General features: G+C 43.4%; 1 protein-coding gene across 1 annotated transcript in view; it reads right to left on the minus strand.

The window, feature by feature from the left end:
* Nucleotides 1-15,763, minus strand: part of VMP1 (vacuole membrane protein 1) — a 75,577-nt gene that overhangs the window by 14,120 nt on the left and 45,694 nt on the right. The window contains exons 9-11 of the mRNA XM_019545692.1: nt 9,114-9,194; nt 5,051-5,167; nt 2,658-2,719 (exon numbers count right to left, since the gene is read on the minus strand). Coding sequence (XP_019401237.1) covers nt 2,658-2,719; nt 5,051-5,167; nt 9,114-9,194 — 260 coding nt within the window. The remainder of the gene's footprint in view (nt 1-2,657; nt 2,720-5,050; nt 5,168-9,113; nt 9,195-15,763) is intronic.

A 15,763-nucleotide genomic window follows, 5' to 3' on the forward strand; every position in this document is an offset into this window, starting at 1 on the left:
TGTAATTATACTCAACTGCAACATGCTTGGGAAGACTCCTGGTGAGACAGGTCTTCGACAAAATACAACTGCAAAGCGAAATCACTCTGAACAATATTAACAGGCTGGAAGCTCAGGGTGCCATGAACAGAGCCTTGTCTGTAACACTTTGCAGTTGCCACAACTTCCATTTTCATTTTTTAAACGAAGACTTATGCATTTATGAAGGAGAATACCATCTAGGGGAGAAAACCAGAAAAATTTCAGGGACCTCAGTAATTCCCCCCTTCTGCCTCCGTACAATCTTTTGTCTAGAGTTTTGCGAGCCAGCACAACCATTCTCCTTTGAAGAAAAGGCTTTCTGCTTAGCAACTTTTTCTTTCGTAAAAGACAGCAGAATGAGTTTCATGAAAATGATTAACATTACTGACCACTAAATGCATTCTGGTTTTTGTATTTAATTATGAATAAGACCTTCTAATGCAAGCTGTTGCTTAATGTGTTTTATACACTAAATCCAGAGAAAAACCGGTGAGGTAATGCTAGCAGACACTGCTTGAGAAAAAAAAAAAAAAAAAAAAACAAGTCAAGGATACCGGGACATTCCAAAAATCTTACTGTCTCCCGAGAACATTTTTGAACTCTGACATCAACCATCTAATAAAAATCCGAATCCAGCAGAGGTCTTGTGAATATGTTTTAAGTAACTTGATGCACAACTATCTCCAAGACAGATGAAGTAGGAAAAAACTACTAGCTTTGGCCTAAGATTTGAAATAAAAGACGACTTTGAGAACATACCTTAGTCAGCAGTAGCGTTGATCAAAGACGAAAAGCAAATTTGGGAGTGGCTAACATCAACAGCTAATTAGCTATTTTTGACTAGTTGCACCTCTTTCTCTCTCTCTCTTTTTTAAAACAGCATTACCAACAAAACCTTCGTTTTGGAGTTTGTTACAATCCAGACTCCTAATCAGCAGCTCAGGAAGTAATAAAATCAAATCTGTTCCATCAGTGAAATACCCAAGAATGTTGCTTCCGACACTCCTACTTCTCCATGTAACGTTACTACCTTGAGTTTACATATTTCTCCAGCAATTATTTCCAGACATTCCTCTCCTGAAGACTATTCCTGAGACCATTTTATTTTTAAAATACCAAGAATGCAGGACAGCCAAAAAGCCCTGGCTACCAAAGTATCAATCATTCCCCAAACAGTAAGTGAAGGACCTTGACAAAAGTTTGCTGGTTTTTTTAGAACTAAATTGTAAAGGGTTTTTTGCTTCGTTTTTGGTTTTTCAAGTGTATAAGCCAGGGGTGGGTAAAATGCGGACAGTGGGCCACATCCAGCTGGCCAAGGGAGTCTATCCGGCCTGCAGCGCATCCCCCCGCGGTGGGTGCAGGATGGATGGGCCCGAACAGAATCAATTGCCACCCTCTCCTGGCACCAGGTCAGCGCATGCACCCCCTTGGACCGCAGCAGCTCACTGAAACTCCAGGCCATATCATTGCCCACACCCTGTGTGGGCATCGGACGTCCCTAACAAATACCCAGGGAAACGTCTGCTCAAACATTTTAGGGAATCGTTATATAAAATGAACCAAACAAACCCCTGCCGGTGCCAAGGTGGTCCAAACCGTATACAGAGAAAAGACGGGTGTTTGCTTCTGAGCGCACAGATGTTCCCTCCGAATAACAAATACAATTTTGTGAGGCAATCCTGGGTGATTTGTAGTGAGTCACGTATATGGAGACAAATTGCTTCAGCAAAGGAAAATATTCATCCAGCTTTATAAACTGCTTAGAGAAGCACTGTTAGGCCCATATTTGCTGGCTGGCCTGTCAGTAATGCTCAGATTGCCTACAGCTTTTGAAATTAAACAGCATTTGATGACTGAACGGATAAACATGACTGAGGGGGGCGGGCAGGGGAAATTCAGCCCTTGATTAAGTAGAGCTTTCTATTTGCATTCAGACCCACTGTGGCAGTATGTACATACCCTGTGAGTGTAAAAGATCTTTTCTCACTACTTGTTTATACCTGTGCTCTTGGTCTCTTTTCCAGCCTTATTTTTCCCATCAAAGTCTTAGTTTAAACAAATCTGAATCACTTCCTAAAATCTTACCAGTCTGGAAAAAGACCGACATTTTCTCAAAATAGGAACAGTTTATTCCTGACAACTGCGTGACTTTCTCCAATGAAAAAAGATGTGCTGGGTAGATTGGACTATAACCCAGTGCCAAGATTTTCATCCCAATGCTCTATAAGAAGTTTCAGATGTTCAGTGTATGGGCTGACTAGGAGGGTTCTCCATACTTGACGTGCATCTGAGCACTGCATGCCTCTACGGAGTGACAGCGACTTGTTTTCTGGTAGGAGGCCATCAGATGGCATTGTGGAAAGAGTCCATTTCACCCACCAGCTAGCGCTGTACAGCTGGAACATGCACCTCACGAAACCTTGGCTGTGTGCAGTGGCCATCTGACCTCCTATGCTTCTTGAGGTAGTTGAAGCCTTTGAGGTAAGAAATGAAAGCTCAAACAAGATCTCAGTTGGCTTTGCCGGCCAAAGCTGGCATTTGAAAGGAAAGCACAACTTTTCACACATTAGATGAGACTCCTCCAGTATTTTTCCACTTAATCAGTGAAGGTATTAGTCAGTTATAGAATTACTCACCCGATTAGGGAGACCATCTGCTCCACTATATGTTTGCTGAAAGTTATAATAACGAAAAGTTTCTGTAGGAAGGAAAACATCAGTTAGAGAAATGTTTATTCAAAAGGGAAGCCAGGACAATGGAGCACAACAGCTTATGTTCCTCTCCAATTAAATGGCTTCTCCTGCAGTCACAGATCATTTTCCCTTCACTTTTCTTTCAGTGTCATTGCGTTTCGATCTCCGCGTCAGTGCAAGGGGAGAACAAAAGTGCTGGCTGCATTTAAAATGGTATTCCCTTTCCTCACAGATTTCGTTTCAGGCTATATTTTTCCAGCCTGGGTAGCTGACCCAAAACCAGAATTCCCAGAAGCTCAAGGTCACTTTACTCCCGCAACACTGTTTTAATGCAGAAATAAGCATGGCTGGGCTGAAAGAAAACGTCTGTCCCTGGTACGCATCCGGGCATAGATGTAAATGTCAAGATTTCGCAGTGAAAGACAGTTGGCTCCTGGACTCCGAGCCTTAACCCTAGGAGCGTTTCGAAGGCAAACATCTAATGCTTCTGTGGGAAACCCCACGCCTCAATCCCTAACATCTCACTTGCAACAAATACTCCAGGGGAAACTGGCAGCATCACCATTTTCAGCTTGGATAGCTTGCTCAATTGGTTGCAGCAGGTAAGAGACCGATGCAATATTTACAGTCTCCATTAAATCAGGGCACATGTGAGCTGATGAGGCCTGAACAAAGTGGACTGGGAGTAAAACCATGCCAAGTGATTCTGTGGGGCAGATTAACAGGCCAATTAAATGCAACCGTAAAACAGCTACTGAAACAGGGCCACTGGCTTCCTGTCTGGCAGAGGTTTTCACTATAAAGCTTTTCCATGATCACATTTCCTAAACTGCAAATTTCAGCAGGATCATGACAAAGCCCAGCTTATTTCACAACAGCCTGCCTGAAAGAAGACAATGCGGAGTGGCGTTCCAATAGCTGGACACGTGTGCAATATAAAAATGATTTATCAAGTGCAACAAGGGTGGGTGGACTATTGGTTGCCTACGCTGCATCCAGATATAAAGTACTATAAATTACACTGCAAAACAGTGCAGACTAGCAGACATTTCCCCAGGTAATCAGGGCAAAAAAGTCCCAATAGTTATTTCACAAAAACTTGGGGTTTGTGTGTTTTTTGCTTTCTTTCACCTTTTGCATTTTGTGTAGTTAAGATTTATTTGTGACAGCACAGAAAAGACAAAAAAAAAAAAAGTCCTGAGCAATGCAAGTCTTCTTGCAATAAATGCAACTTCATGATTTGAGACTCATGAATCACCCTCCATCCTAAAAGAGAGGGGAGAAGGGAGACTCCAGAAATAGCCTGCTGTTCGGGGTGGGAGGAATGGCCTTTTAACAGAGTTTCTGTGGAGGAGACATCTCTGACTGGGGAGTAGGGGGAGAAGCTGCTTACTTCAAGGCAGACTTGCACTAAAGGCATGTGCTCAGGGCACTAGCAGTGGGATTTGCTGTTCTACCTCCATCCTACTGCACAGGTCTAGCACTTGCTTTGTGGAACAGCAAAATGTCACTTTGGGCTTGTCCAACTGCAGCATGACTGCTAGGCTAGCCATTACATGAGAGAGGGCATGCTGCTCTATGTCCCATTGGACAAGATGGTGGAAAGCTCTTTCAGTTACCTGAAAAGTTCCAGCAAGATTTTCAAAGGTGACTAAAGATTGCAAATGCCCAATTCAGCGCACTTCGAAAGAGCCTGGCTTTCCATGAACATGAGGCACCCCTCTCCGAGAGCCATGTCTCTGTACAACACCACAAAGGCAAGCACCCCTCCCAAACTAAGTCACTGGCCATAATTTTCAAGCATGATTGAAACTTCCACAAAACCCCTCCCCAGGGTTGGCGTTGGCAGCAAGCAGGTGAGAATGGGTGAAGCCAGCCAGATTAGGAGATGCGTGGACTCGTATTGTTTTTGAAGAAGCAACTGAAGTGAAAGGGGACAACTGAAAAGACCTCCCAGCTGGTAAAGGCTAGCTCCAGGGCTCTCTGCAAATGAGTGTGTGTGGTACCAAAAAGGCAAGTTCATTATGAGCGCGAAGCCTTTTCAGTCTGGTAAAAACCCTAGGTAAATAGCTTGGCTAACCACCAATTTCCTGAGTGGTGTAGGCGGTGAGCTCATTAGCCATAAATTATTTTGACACCCAAGTTTTCAGCACAATAAGCCTCAGAGCCTTTATTTTAAATCCATTGTGCCAAATTAATTTCTGTCACAGCAAGTCAGGCAAGGGGTCCTCGCGGCACTCTGAGAAGTGCTGTAGAGTTAACAGTGTAGTACTTATAGGGGGGGGGAAAAACCCAACTCCTCCAAGTACTTTGTAGGAGGTGTAACATACACTCACCTGGATGTGCATTTTAATTATTGCTTTCCCAATCAGGGTTGCACCAAAGAAGGTCCAAAAGGGAACAAGGAAGTGGCCACATGTTATCCCGGCCAGGTCGAAGAGCGGGTTTGGAATCTGCGAGTGCAAGAGACAAGTTCAAGAACCTGAACCGCACGCTCAAAACGCTCCGATCAATGCCACCACCCTGGACCCCTCCTCCCTGCCCCTTTCTTCTTACTGGGCATGAGCCAAAAATCCTCCCGAGTCTCAGTACCTACAAAACCATTAATATTACATTACAGCACATAACTTAATTCTGGGGGATTCAGCTAGACAATGTCCCAGACGATTCTATCCTGATATTCTCGTTATCCCCGGATTATAAAGCAGCTCACAGATATTTTCCATGGGAAATGTGCAGAAACCACAATAAAGACATTTGAAGTGATCTATCAACATTTCTCCCTGACAAGCACATTGCTTATGCAAGCTACTGCCCAAAGTGTTCTCCAGTGATTTCTTCTGAAGACAGTTATCTAAACACCAGGCTTTTCCGGCATGCATCCTCTGTTTAAAAGCAAAGATTACAGGGTTGTCCGTCCGTGTCCCCCCCACCTGAAACATACGCATTTAATTTCAAGTTAAGGAGTTAGTTATTGTTAAATCCTTTGTTTGGATTTCAAAGCCACTGCAAAACTCTTCTAGAAGCAGGCTCCCAGTAACCAGCAGAGCCCCAGTGCCAACACCTGGCACTTCACATGCCCTGCCAATGTCCCACAGCTTGGGCTTTCTCTGTTTTGTTAAGTGAACAAATAAAGAGAGGCCAATTAGATATTTAAAGAGCCATAAACAAAGTGACAGCTTCGCCATAAGGGATTTGGTCCAGACTTCAGGTCCAACTTTCCGTGGTTCACACTGACAGGCTGTTCTGGGGCCGGGAGGCTGCCTTTCTATGCGCAACCAGCATGGGCCTAGGAAAACGAGAGGCAAGTAGCGGTACCTGCTCCTGTCCCACTTCGCCTTCCGCAGCACTTCACCCACACTGGCAGCTCCCTTGCACAGAGAAGGCTAATGAACAGCTTTGCCAGGCCTAGAGATCTGCTGATTAGGAGTCAATTGGAGCCATCCTGCTTGTAAAGGTGCTTTTCGTTTCTTTTCTTTTTAGCAAGGTTAGCAAATATGTTGGAAGTGTCCCGATAGGGCAGCTTGTCTTTGAACTGCACAAAGGGCAACCCAGGATTCGTTTCAACCTGGTAACACGTTCGCATCTACCTTGGCCTAGAGTAAAGAAACATGGCAACCAACATGTTTAGGCAAGAGCTAAGACTATTTTCAGCTGCCTCTGCTGCCAGATCTCCTGGGGGCAGGCACACAGCTGCCACCACCAAGCCAGCAGAACACGTGCACACCTGCAAGCTTCTGGTACCTACACTCCGCAGCTGGGCTGCCCGAGCATGAAAAACGCCCTGGGAAAGCCCCAGCTGTGGAAGGGGCCATGGTAAGTAGCAGAAGACGCAGGAGCGTCTGCACAGCCCTTCTGCTGGCAGCAGAAGCCCAGCCCAGGCTACAGCAGGATGAGGCACGTCCACACACACAAGTCACCCCTTTTTCCCCAGTGAAGGCTACCAGGGCTTGCTCAGCTGTGAGTGTGGGTCTAATCTCCAGCACCTACTTATGGTGAAGAGGCTGCAGCTTCTCCTGGGTGCAGAAATTACCTGAGGGTTGTAATGGTGGCTGCCATCAGCCAACACTGTATTTAGTCAGGCCTTGGCCGTGCTCACAAGTTCTACGTTCAACCTGAGCATATCCCTCCGCTGGTCTGTCTGTACTGCAATGGCTTCTCTATGCCTTAGCCACCGATCCCCAAGGCTTCTTTATAGGGCACACAACCGGTCACTGGCATGGCATCTTCCCCAACAAAAACACCCCATGCCCACGCTGCTTTTTCTCTCAACATGGTTTGAGGTGATGACAACTTGAATGACTTATCTGAACAGAGAGAAGAAAGAAGGGGGAGGGAGAAGAGGGCAAAACGTGGAGCCCTTGGCACCAGGGAGAATTGGGAAAGATGGGCCCACATTCACAGCTGGGTATGCCCTGGGAAGTCCACATAGCCTTCAGGAGCGGAGAACGGGTGCCTTGCATATGCTGACATCCCTTCCCCAGCTCTGCAACACCAGGATCTGCCAGCACCGCAATGCTGGCTGGGCTGAGGAAAAAAGTCACACCCTAGAGCCAACATGGGTCTGCTGCAACCCCCCTGGCTGGCCAAGGGCCTGGCTCTGTGTAAGCCAGAGCAGTGGACTCTGAAATGGAGAGGGGAGAAGATGAAAACCCACTGGAGCCTTTGACTGGGCAGGAAGAAAAGCACAGAGCCCAGGGTGTGTAGAGACCTACAGAAGGAACAAAGCATGTGATCCTCTAACTGCCCAGCGCCTCTTCCCAGGGCTCTGCCTGTGACCAGCTCGTACGGCATCTTCTGCTTTGCTGCTCTCTTTGCAACGTTTTCATTTTTAAAATGCAAAGTTAAACCTCACTAAACAAGTGCCAAGAGGAAGAGAACATCCTCCCTGACCCCTGTAGCGCTCTACATTTCACTAACTCATCTGGCCCAGTAGGTCAGCCCTACTACTGTATGTTTAAAGCATTCACACAAATCGAGGCAGATCGGTTGAGCTACTCAGTGATGGCTCATGAGATGGTGGCTGCTGAACAGTGAGTCAGACCTGGTGGTGGGGCACTCTGAAGGCTTAGTGGGTTGAGAGATTTAAGCAACTTAATTCAGCTCAGGAGCAGGGGCCTTCACTCTTCGCACCAGGCAGTTCGAAAGAGTAGCGTGCCCAGAAGGATGTTCAAGCTGCTGCTACCTGACGACCAGTCTTTTCCTCATCCAAAAGCGGCACAGTAGCCTCTCACGTGGCTGCCTGTATGAAAAGCCTCTTGGTTTAAGCGACAGAAGACTACTGGAAGGCACCTGACTCAGGGATCCTCTCCCACTTGTTGGTCCGTCTGTTCCCTCAGGCTTCTAGCAATGTGGTGAGCTCAAGAGATGCCCTGTCTATGAATCAGGGGGGAGAATTATTGTTGGTAAATACTTGTTGGGTTTTGAACAGGTAAGTGTCATGTATTTGGGGGATTTTCCATTTCTGTTTTTTTGGGCTATTTTAAAATGCAAGCGTGCCAAGACCTAGGCACAGACAGACATCTAAAGAAAATGAAAATATGATTCTATTCGGATCATCAGTCGGTAAAACAGTAGTGCCTGAGCTAGCCATAACAAGCCAGGAACACAGCTTTATGACTAATCCCAACCCAGGAGTCACAACTGTGTCATGGGCTGTGGAGCCAGGGCAGAAGCAGCAGGTCTGCTAACTACCCACTTGTGCAGGCCAGCGGGCAACAGGCACGTGCCTGCATTAGCTGAGAGCTTTCCAAGCTAACGCAGGGCGTTTGCCTGTTCTCAGACAGAAGCACATCAACATTTAACTTGTTTCTGAGGGCTCCTTAGTTTAACCTGCCAGAAGGTTTTCCCAGGATAACAGACACTGAATCACAAAGGCCTTTCTGCCTTCAGTGGCTGGCTCTGTATGCATCAGCTTGAGCTCGTTGCAACAGAAGACACATAAATAGTCACCTGCTTCCCGGATGGAAAAGAGTCAGACTGGAACTCGAGGGGAAGTCTGGAGTTTAACTTACTATGATTTTTTCCCTTGGTAGAACATGTTCCCTTTGTTGCGATCTCAGGTTTGTTAGGCCATGGTGGGAACAGAGACGGCAAGGAAAACCAACAATAAGCATTTTGGAGAAAGGACAACCTTTCTTGTGTTTGTCCGGCCCCAAATACAACGGGCTTATCTGGGACTGGGCATCCCGAGGGCGACTACAGCAGCACCAGCAGCCCTCCGCTTCTCCCGCTGTCAAGGAGAACAGCTTTTATTTGATCGTGCTCATGGTCTCTCCATTTCCAAGACACTGGAGGAGGTTTAATGTTACTTTGCTGCAGGCAAGTCATACATTCACCGCATACTCTTGTGTTTTGGTGACTTTCAACCCCCTCCTTTTGTGACCAAAACCAACTTACCGAAGCACAGGCCAGAATGCCAAAGAACCCAACTTTCTGCACCAGGTTCTGAACAGCCAGTTTAGCTCGGGAGGCAAAGTCCTGCAAAGAAGGAAGAAGAGTTGCTGAGAAGGATGGAAGCTAAGCATAAGCATCCCTAAACAACACGCGGCGCATCGCTGCACCGCTCAGACCTGAGCTCTGCGCTTTGCATGTTACGAGTGAGTGATTACAGAGTGGTTAAACCAAGAGGGCAAATTAGAGCAGAGAGCCAGACTTTTAATGTTTTTAGCCAAGCTGAACATCTGAAGAGTCACAGGCACCACCTTTTAGCTATTCCAGTAAACTGAGCTCAGCCAAGCTTTGTAGCCTGGCTAATGCTCACGCTATTAGATACATCCCTCCCAGTACATTCCCCTTCCAGATTCTTGCATTGCTGAAGCCACAGCAGCACTAAATCCTCGTATGGGCAGAAGAAGGTAATTCTGTCCTGGCCATAGGCAGTGCCTTTGAGATACCAAAGGAATTTTGGGAAGGGGAGTATAAGCACATCCCCCACCTTGGTCTCTACCTGTGTGGCCAGGTTTCAAGCCAAGGTCTCCCAAATTATGTTCTACCGACTTGAGCGGCGGCAGGATTTCACCCCCGATATGTAAAAAGTCAGGAAGGCTCCGATCCGTTCAACGTTAAGTCTATATTCCCAGCACTGGAGCCACAAGGAACACAGTCCCCCCGCCCTAGATTTCCATAAACACAGTAATATACTGAAAATCGTTAAGATCTATTCAATTACACTGGGAAACAATTCTGGTTTCTCCAATTCCAGAATCTAACTGCCTGAACACTAAGAGGACTGTTAAAACAGTATTCAGTCACTTAAAAACCTATTTGGTGACAACCACTTTGACTTACTGATTTTTGAAGAAACAAAATACAATATACCGAACTTTAAGATCTCTGCTCGCAGCTTATTTTAAAGGCAATTGCTATAACACAGCATTTCCAAAATAGAGACTCAACTCCATTTGAACATAAGAAACAGGATGGAAACCTAGTGGAATATACAATTTTGTTGCTCAAAAAGTATTAAAATAGGTCCGTTTGTGTGGATCTGCATTTGGTGATCTGCAGTGAGGCTTCATACAGTTAATACTATAAAAACATAGCAATACTTTGGTATCAGAGAGCTGAAAATGTCTGCATTTACAAACTGATGTTGCCATTTTATGCTGTTTTAAGTCAGGTGAAGAAGAGTCAGAGATACAAGCTACTTTCATAGGGAACTATCCCGCAGCTAGGACCAACAGATCTGATGATAAACTTCTCAATCTTTTTGACTAGATAGTCTAGTGCAATTCAACCTAAAAGCGTAATCTCACTCCTGGTATGACAGAGCCCTCAGGAAGCAAATGCAAACGAGAAGCAATTACTTCAAATTAACAGTATTAAAGCAAATAAGATTCATACTTTCATACATTTTTAAAGGAAAAATAAGCATTTAATTAACTTAACAAATGTGACTGTTCTACTTAATAGTCACCTCCATTACAAAACCATTTAGCTACAATATTGCATTCCTCCTACCCATTACAGTAAAATAGAACTTGTTCCTTTTTAACAGCATTTTAGCAAAAATATATAGAAGATGCTTAGTAATTATGTTGAAACGGTAGTTTTAAGTGTAAAAATACCTGCCTGCTTATAAAAGGCTTATGATTCCAAGAAAAGTGTTATTCTGACAGGACACAATTAGGTCACACCATAGAAACCTCTCATGAAAGCTGTACTTTAATTGCACCAACCCACTTAATGTGATATTATGCTCCCAGAAAAAGAAGGGGGGGGGGAAATCACTTCCACTCAGAAATCCTATTCTTGTAGAAAAAGCAAATGCTATCATTTTCTACTTCAAGCTACCATTTTTTTATTACTTCAAAATCAGAAGTGCTTCAAGGAAAAATGAAGTGCTTTATATAGGAGGAGAGAGAGAAGCCAAGCAAGATTTGGATCTCTTACAATAGACCTTTTTTTGCTCACGGACTGTAAAAAAGGTGCAACACAAAGCTCTGTGCCGGTGCTTCCTGGGGACATCTCCCATGGGCACACCGACACGGATGCTTCTAATAAAAATTTTGGAATCTAATTTCTATGCACCTTATGGCCAAATGGAATAGGATAATACGAGTCTAAAACCTTTTAAACTTTTTCAAAAACGAGACTGAGAAAGATCCTTATTACTCCGATCAACCAACATGTTTCTGAGATGCTCCACAGCACCAGTGTGTCTCTGACACAAAGTTTAAAAGCTATTGCCCTTTAGCAGTGTTTTCCAATGTTTTAAATTGTTCAGGGGCTGTTTTGCCATACTTTCTGGATAAAGCCTGCAGAAAATTAAATGCGGAAAGAATGTAGCATTTTAAGCCACAAATTTAAAAACAAAAACCAAAACACACAGGTATCTACTTGGCTTTTTTTTTTTAAACCAATAGCAAATTTTGGCCATAAATAATAAACTGAACAAGTATTTTAAACCTCCAATTGTTATTTTAATGGTTCAAATAAAAGGACACTTGCTCAGTCTTTGAGGCTGTTGCTTATACTAAAATTTCTGCAAAACTATTTCTGAATTAGAAAACAAATTGAACAGTTCAGTGTAGTGTGAATCAGAAAAATGACACGCAAAGGGGCTCATCTGATCAGTACGTGCTCAGTTTCCATTGAGGTGAACACGAGTAGGTGTGAGGCAGAAAAAAGTGAGACCCTCTAGACTTTCAGTGCAATCATGAAGACATGAAAATCATTAAAATGCTACACCAATTAAGGAAATGACAGATGTCCCAATGGGCAAAGGTCAGTCAAAGTGAGAATACGGTGTAAAGAAAAGAGCACAGGCTGGCAAGGTTATTTGCGATTTTAAAAAACCTAATTCATTATCATTAAAAAGGCAAAGTTTTGTTTTGTTTTTTTAAAACTTTAAAAAAAAAAAGTGAACTGAAAAAGAAGCTGTGGCCCATATCAGAATTTCATAAGATGCCTCTCCATATTTTATAACAATACTGGATATGACCAGGACACTTTCATTTCCTATTCTGCCAACTATTTCACAATGCTCATGGAGTTAAAGTAACACTTGCAATTTAATAAACCTATGAAAAAACTTTTACACAGTGACAGAAAACCTAGATTTAATACATCTTTAAAAGGATTTATAAGACATTCACTGTGGGCTACTTCTACAATCTCTAGTAGAGTAAGTGGATTTTATTTTATTTTTTACTCCTATATAAAATTTATAAGTTAGATTTGGAAACAAGCCTGTTAGCAAAACAAGACTTATGAAGCAATATCTTAAGCAAAATTAATTATACTGGTAGTGCTAACCATAAAACTTCTATATAAATGTCTTAGGGCATGTCACATTTTGCTTTAATTTTGTTCTTGTAAAGAAAAGATGCGAGCAGGCTAGAGCAATTGCCTCCAATTTTAGAAGTTAGCAGACAGACGATATTCTTCTTCCACACAGGGACAATATACAGATTTCTTTCCAGAAGAAAAAGAAATTACAAGAGTTATGGAAAATGGTGAAATGTTCACTTCATCCCACCTATTGGACCCACTCCACTTTCTGCTTTTTCCTTTAGTCACTCTCAGCTTTTAACTTGATGGATTTTGATTCTTAATTTGTTACCCAATCTTTTTCAAGCGTTTTTAAGTTTAAACAAAACTCTGAAACACATTCCAGAATAAGCCTCTACAATTATTGAATTTTCAGCTCTCTTTTTCTTTCTGCCTATTTTTACAGTATAGCATTATTTTAAATGGGAAAAAAAAAATAACAGAAAAAAAAAAAAACCACCTGATTTTATCTGTGCCTTCTCCATGCATTGAATCCAAGCTAAAATAATCCCAACTAAAGTTTACTGCATAGCAACAGATTGTGATCACTGGAAAGTGCAGCATCCAAGATTATTTTAAATGAAAGAAAGGCAGAAGACCCTCCTAACTTGATTGACAAACATCATTTGTCAATTCTTTAAACACATCTGCAATAATAAAAAACCCCTTAACAGTTTCATTTCTCCGAGAGTACAATCTCAGTTTCACAACTTTTACCTATTTCACAATACAAGTTCATCTGGAACAACTTCTTTGCTAATATTTGTCAGTGCTGAATTCAACAAATCAAAATAAGTTATTTCTTTCTGACAGTTTTTAAAAATAAAGACAAAAAATTCAGCTACTTACAGGCAAAACATATTTCCCCAAAATTTAAGAATTTAGAATCAACCCGACTCGAGTCTCGGCTCTTGTGATTCATTCTCCCTAACATTACACATTTTTTGCTCACTATAACCCTATCAAAGAAGATTTGGTTTTTTTGGTTTGGGAATAGATTTCCTGTGACTACTCTAACCCATTCAAGGGAAGGTTAAATGATTAAATATTACTTCACTGGGTTAATCATCAGATCGTAAGAACTAGAAAGGAAAAAACAGGGCAGAGCTGCACTGCAGATTCACAAGTTTCATCTAGCACTTTTCAAACGTTTGCTTCATCATATCTGCCTTTGGTGAAAGGTCGGTATCAAAAAATTGCACTCTAGGAAGCAGATGTTTTATCCCGACATGTTGCAGGGGCTGTGGGGGGGTGGAATCTGTAAGGGTATTTTCTAAAGAAATCAAAATGTTTGGCTCCTCAGCAAGATTTACCAAGAAGTTCCTCTTCATGGTAAGCCACAGGGCCATGGTGTGTGCCTAACTTAACAGAAAGAGGCAAGGATTTTTGTGGATCATATCTTTTATTGGATGGTTTTTGTGGATCATATCTTTTATTGGACTAACTGCATAGGTGGGAGGGTCCTAGGTAAGTGTTCAGGTACCACTCTACCATTTACAGCCCCCCCCCCCAAACAAACAGCCCCCCAAAAAACAACCACTGGTCAAATTTTTAGGGAGGCAAATCTATGCCTCACCTGTAAAGCCTCAAGACGTTACCTATAGCTCATCTTATTGCCTTTTTTTTGGTTCGCCTTTAAACAACTTGTGGTGTATTTTCTCTCCCCCTTCTCCAAGGACAAAAAATTCCAGCGGCCTTTAAAAAAAAAAAAAAAAGAGTTCTCTTCCAGGTATTGAAAACACCATTTTTTTCAACAGCAGAAATCCCCCCCAGACGCTGATTCAGGATCTGAGTGCAAAGCAAACCCAATTCAGGAAGCCTGTTGTTTCTACAAACGGAGCCTGATCACTCTGGTGTACAGATCCACAGTAGATAACTCAGCACACATGCATATAACATCTGTGCCGAGCAAAACCAGAACCAGGACAGTCATGTTAGCACAGTGCCATGCCTGGACTAATTAGCTTTGCTGCCTTGGGACAAGCAGGCTTTGTTAGGTGAGGTAGCATGCTCACAACTAGCTTGGGGCATCTCTGCATGGCACTAACTCATGCTGTGTGGACACATCCAAGCTGACAGTTATAGACTTTCGAGCACACTTCTCAAACTGGATCACAGAATCACAGAAGATGAGGCCTGGAAGGGACGTCAGGAGGTCACACCTAGTCCAATCCCCTGCCCAAAGTGGGCCCAGCCCCAACTATATCAGCCCAGCCGAGGCTCTGTCTAGCCGGGTCTTCAAAAACCTCTGAGGATGGAGAGTCCAGCACCTCTCTGGGTACCCAGTTCCAGTGTTTTACTATCTTCCGAGTGAGAAAGTTCTTCCTAATATCTAACCTCAACTTCCCTTGCTGCAACTTGAGCCCGTTGCTCCTTGCTCTGCCACCACTGAGAAGTGTCTTGAAGCTACAGTCCTTTTTCATAGCCAGGCTTCAGTGGGACTGTTCACATGACCTAGGCACTCAAAGGATCGCAAGACAGGGCCTACCACAATTGCGTAACATGACAAAGAACTGCATTTTCCTATGAGCCGAGAGCTGCAAGGAGCAGCAAAGGAGAAGTGTGTTCAAAAGAGCATGCACGTGAAGAGAGAAGGTGACAACATCTCCCCACGGCACGATCGTGCGCCGGGCAAGTGTAATTGTTGGCAGTCAGCTGTGGAAAGCCCTTCTACAAGACCGTTCAAAGTGGGAAGGTGGAGCAGTAGGCGCAGAAGTCGGCTTGGGAGCCATGGACCACGTACTCCATGGACTCAGAAAAGGGAGGATGCTTTTTAAGAGTAAATCAGTGATGCTTCTGTTTTGACCCTGCAAAGATACCCGTGCTTGCATCTACCCGCCTAGCTCAGCAGACCAAAGTATTTCTGCTGCTCCCATCAATGCAGTACATGAGAAAACATGCAGGGAGAAACTATTGACTGGGAAATGTCTTTGGCTCATGAAGGCTGAACTTTGTTACACTAGGCAAATGCAAAAAATTAGAGGAATTGATATTTTAAGTTTTTTTTTTTTTTTTTTTTTTTGTAGGTCCATAGATTTTTAAGGACAAAGGACTGTTACAATCATCATATGCTGCATAATACGGCCTACCAGATTTCACCCAGTCATTCCTGAATCAAGCATATACTTTTTAGTTAGGCTGGGTCGCCTCTTTTAGAAAGATGCTTGGTGCTGATTTTGAAGAGTCAAGAGCTGGTGAATCGATCGCATCTCTAGGTATATGCTGTGCCAATGGCCAGGCAAAAATTTCACACCTTGTTTCTTGTCTGAATTGGT

This window comes from Crocodylus porosus, unplaced genomic scaffold (assembly GCF_001723895.1).
Source record: "Crocodylus porosus isolate Cpor-Errol unplaced genomic scaffold, CroPor_comp1, whole genome shotgun sequence".
Lineage (NCBI taxonomy): Eukaryota > Metazoa > Chordata > Crocodylia > Crocodylidae > Crocodylus > Crocodylus porosus.